General features: G+C 42.7%; 1 protein-coding gene across 1 annotated transcript in view; it reads right to left on the bottom strand.

Annotated features, from left to right (window-relative positions):
- The window catches only part of dgkb (diacylglycerol kinase, beta), a 101,958-nt gene that overhangs the window by 90,520 nt on the left and 6,521 nt on the right, over positions 1-4,917 (bottom strand). The window contains exons 3-4 of the mRNA XM_037676513.1: positions 1,315-1,391; positions 1,052-1,072 (exon numbers count right to left, since the gene is read on the bottom strand). Of these exons, the coding sequence (XP_037532441.1) occupies positions 1,052-1,072; positions 1,315-1,391 (98 nt within the window). The remainder of the gene's footprint in view (positions 1-1,051; positions 1,073-1,314; positions 1,392-4,917) is intronic.

The raw sequence follows: 4,917 nt of genomic DNA, 5'->3' as shown, positions 1-4,917 counted from the left end.
TGTCTGTCTGTCTGTCTGTCTGTCTGTCTGTCTATCTATCTATGTATCTATGTATCCATCCATCCATCCATCCATCTACAGAATCCAATTCAAAAACTGTCTGAACAAATTTGTCCAATTCTCATGTGGCCCAAATAATCCTGGTTGAATAATCCTGATGAAATTATACTCCATCATCTTTCCTGACCTTGTTAAAGACGTCAAGTTGTGAAAAAGGTTGTTGGAATAAACGGGACCACTTTAATTCAGAGCTTTGCTGTGAGTCTGTAGCACGAAAACTAAAACTGCAACAATGTGACTTGTAGTTATTGACTCATGTCATGAAAACAGCAGATTTGATTTTATATCGATTCAGATTTTCTGCCTCTGGGCAGTTGTTTTCTGGTTAGTCAGCTGATCAGTGGAAGAACACACTAAACCCAGGTGGGTTTCAGGTGAATACATAGAGCCAAAGTAAACAACTGTGAGTAAACAGTTTGTATGGAAGAGGATTAAGGCCACTGTGCAAAAAATAAAAATAAAAATCCTGAATATTGATTTTAATCTCAGAATTCTGAAATTTCCAGACTAAAATTAGAATTTAGGAAAATAAGCAAATAAAAACGTTTTGCACCGTGGCTCTAAACCTCTTCTGTACATTTTACAATGACAAAATTATAAATTACAAAAAGAAAGTATAATATTCACTCAAAGTGGTAGAAAAGGTAAACTCTCACTTTCCAATTATTCAAACTAGAACAACTCTGACTGCTGTCTGCTGCAGGTAAGATGCTTACAAATAATCCAAACCGCCTACTTCTTTATAAAAAAAATCTCATGTAAAAACTGTGGCAAACATCTTCAACAAGCTAAACATATTTCTGTCAGACGTGACTTTAAATAATTCTGCCACGTTTGAACTCAGTTCAGTCTGAGAAAGTTTCTACAAATCATGCAATTCATCTTGTGTTGTTTTAATCTACTTATTTTATGAAGTAGAACCAGACAGGATTATGATCAAAGAGGAAAATGTAAAAAATAAAAACCTCTCAGAGACAAAGAGAAGAGTTACCTGGCTGAGGATTTCCTGCTTCTGCAACAGAAAGCACGAGAGAAAACATGAATATATTTATAGAAACATTAAACACAGTAACATGCTGCGTGTTTATTTTGTTCTATTCTTTCAGGTATTTTTAAAAGTTCTCATCGTCGTGTCGATCGGCTGCAGTTCCTGCTTGTTCTCTAACTGAATAACTTCACCATGTTAGGAGGACTTTGAGGGCAGGCGGATGAGAACGTGGAGCATAAAGCACGGCGTGTGTAAACTGAACGCACCTCCTCGGGGTTGTATTTTGCCAACACACCGTCTCCATGGAACTCCTGCAACACGTCCTTCAGCTTCTTGGTGGAGTCTGAGGAGAAGCAGTGACAGCACGAGTCACCGCGTGCGCCTTTACGTGATAAATGTTGATTAGTTTTAGAGTTTGTTCGTTAGATGAAGACGGTTTCATCATGCAGCGAAGTTCACACAGAAACTCTCTCTGTGCTGAAGTTCTCTGTTTGGACGTGATGACGGTGTCTCACTGACCTAACTGAATCACACATTTGATCTAGGATGCATCATCCTGGTGTCTGCAGGGAGACAGACTCCATCTGTGAGTTGTGACTGGTCCCCCCCCCATATAAGAGTTACGACTGTGTGCCTCTTCATTTCTACTTAGCTGACGCTGTGCTGTTATTTCTGGGTGTGATGTTGTGATTCTTGTGTTTTAGATTTTAGCATTTTTTTTATAGCAGCACGGTGGCACAGTCGGTAGAGCTGCGGCCTCTCAGTGAGAAGGTCACTGGTTTAAATCCCGACCAGGAGCCTTTCTGCATGGAGTTTGCATGAGTTGGTCTCACTTGTCTCTCTGTGTCCCTGTGATGGACTGAAGACCTGTCCAGGTGTCCCCTGCCTCTCGCACAGTGATGGCTGGACATGGGCACCAGTGACTCCTGCCACCCAAAAAGGAAGAAGCGGGTAAAAGATGATGGATGGACTGATTTTTTTTAGGGTCCTGGTTAGTTTAATTTTATTTTGGGGAGCTGGATCTTTCTGTTGGTTCTTGGTTGGTCTTTTGTTGTGTCCATTATCAGTCTGGAGACTCCCCGGTGGAGCCAACTAGCCCACTGAGGTCCAACCTTTACCAGCTGCACATCAACAGTCTTCAGGGTAAATAACCGTGAATTTATGTCAAGAAAACCCGTTTAATGCAGAAATGATAGTTTGTCTTTATAAAAATCTCCAAGATTAGAGTCATTTTAAGACGATAAAATCCACTAACTGCTCCGACAAAACATCCAAACTAACAATGTTCTGAGCATTTTCTACAGCAGGTAAGATACTGACTGCTGATATCCAAAGAACCCCGTCCTTTTCTAAGTGACTGTCAGAGCTGTTGTCTGTCTCACGTGTCTCTGTGATGGACCGGTGTCGTCAGGTGTCTGCCCCCCCCTGCTCAGAGCTGGATGAAGGGAAATGAGTCAGACGTCACAGTGATGTTTATTTCTACTTCCATTAGGAGCCAACATCTATTTTCTGTTCCAACACATGTAGAATAAATGCGTTACATAAATCCACGTAGTTCTGGTTCTTAGCGGCTGAAATTCTGAGTCTCTTTGAAAGAACATCTGAGCGTTGTGCGTGCTGAAAGCTTTCTGTTGCTGTGGGCACTAATGGCTCTGGATCTTTGATTTTTCTCAGAATCCATTTCACCTGCAGCGACTGGAAATAAATAACTTACGGTCCACTGGGTGCGTGTCATCATTACTGACCTTCTTTATTAGCAGACATCAATCAAGAGCATTCTGCAGCAGAGGGATCATGAATGCAGATTAACACTCTCATGTTCCAGCCACCGTGATGTCAGGTTAAACATTCAGCCGTGGTTTGGATCATGGTTATCAGAGAGCACGGCTCGTTTGGTGTTTTTAATGATTTTAGGTTTATGAACACAGAGTATCTATCTCCTCCACCTCTGTAGCTACATGATGATCCTCCTGTTGAACAGAATGCTGCCAACAAACAATTAGAGAAGCTGAAAGAGGAGCTCTAATTGTTGACAGATCGGCACACAGCTAATAAAATGTTATGAAAGTGTGCACGGCTCACTGTAATGAGGAGGAACGAAGGACTAGATGTTCATTGTTGCAGGTTTGATAACCTGAAGCTGCATCCAGAGCATTTCTCTGGATTATCCAAATCTGACTGCAGCACGTTTTCAAACGTCGGCACAGATTTATTCATTCATTCATTTTCTGTTCACACTTTCTTCCATTTGTCAGAGAACTTAAAGCATTTTTAAAGTTTTGTGTCTCCTGAACATGTTTTTTTTTTCTATTAAAACTTGACAAACTTAACGGAAGATGAAAACAACAAACAGAAGATAACACGAGGTTGATTATCTTTGGCAGCCATCTTTATCTGCATTTACACCAAAGGTTAATCTGGTGCACATTTAGGGTTTATATTTCTGAGAATTTCATTATGTGTAGTGCTGCATGAGATATTTTGCTAACAGACAAACGCACTCACATGCACCTGCTTTTCAAAGCAGTAGACGATGAAACGCGGGCACTTTATTTTCCTGTCCATATATTTTCAGTTCGTTCCAACAATTATTGGACATTGACTTCATTGTAATGTTTTTATTTCCCAAACCTCTGTCTCCAGTTCCAACAGACACAATGTTCAACAGGAAGTCCATAAGTTCAGATCAGTGCGGTGCACGAGCAGTAAGTGTTGGTTAAATGAACAATGGACGGTTCGTCTGAGACGAGTTGGTGTCGGCTGAGCGCAGGGACGATGTTCTCTGCTGAAGCTCCGGTCTCTTCTTGTCCGAGTTCATTCAGGAGGGTTGTCAGACGCCACGACACTTTCACAACAGCATCAGGTCGTGTGAGGACACAGACCTAGTCCTCCGTGGACCACCACGTTGTTGTGGTGCAGGAGTTTGTGTCCCTGAATGATCTGACGAGCGGTGCTGGGCGTGAGGTCAAAGTTCACGTCGTGATGGACAGAAGACAGTGAGGAGCTCGATGTCTCTCGTCTGAACAGGGCTAACTGGGGTCGGTCCGTCGGTCCGGGCCGTCACTGGTGTCCATGTCCAGCTATCACTGTGCGAGAGGCAGGATAGACCCTGGACAGGTCTCCAGTCCATCACAGGGACACCTGGACAGGTCTCCAGTCCATCACAGGGACACCTGGACAGGTCTCCAGTCCATCACAGGGACACATAGAGACAAACAACCATTCTCTCTCTCAGGGATAATTTAGAGTTACAGTCAGACTAACGTGCATGTTTTTGGTCTGTGGGAGGAAACTGGAGTCCCTGGAAAAAACCCACTCAGCACAGAGAGAACATGCAAACTCCACCCAGAAAGGTCCCGGGACGGGATTTGAACCAGGGCGACCTGCTTGCTGATAGGCGGCAGCTCTACCCACTGCGCCACCGTGCTGCCCACATTTTCAGCCATAATAGTTTTTAAAAATCCATGAAATCATGATGCAATAATCCAGGTAGAAAAATCTAATTAAGTTAAGTCACATTCTATAGACGGAATAAAAAAAAAATATTAAATTAAATATTTTAAAACTTGTTGAAACTTTGTGGGTTTTTTTTAAAGACTTCATCAGACTGAGGAGCTGCAATAAACTCCGTCTTATAAATAGCACCTTCTCCAAGTGCCATAGTGTTCAGTGTCAGGAGGGTGATCAGTCTTACATCGGGGAAACTAAACAGCCACTGGCCAAAAGGATGGACCAGCACAGAAGATCAACATCATCAGGCCAGGACTCTGAGGTCTACACTCATCTCCAGGCCAGCGGTCACTCTTTCAGGGATGAAGATGTTCACATCCTGGACAGAGAGGAACGATGGTTTGAGAGAGGAGTAAAGG

The sequence above is a fragment of the Nematolebias whitei genome, chromosome 5, assembly GCF_014905685.2.
Source record: "Nematolebias whitei isolate Nwh7 chromosome 5, NemWhi1, whole genome shotgun sequence".
Lineage (NCBI taxonomy): Eukaryota > Metazoa > Chordata > Actinopteri > Cyprinodontiformes > Rivulidae > Nematolebias > Nematolebias whitei.
The sequence above is the reverse complement of the archived record's forward strand: the minus strand, read 5'-3'. Positions and strand labels throughout refer to the sequence as shown.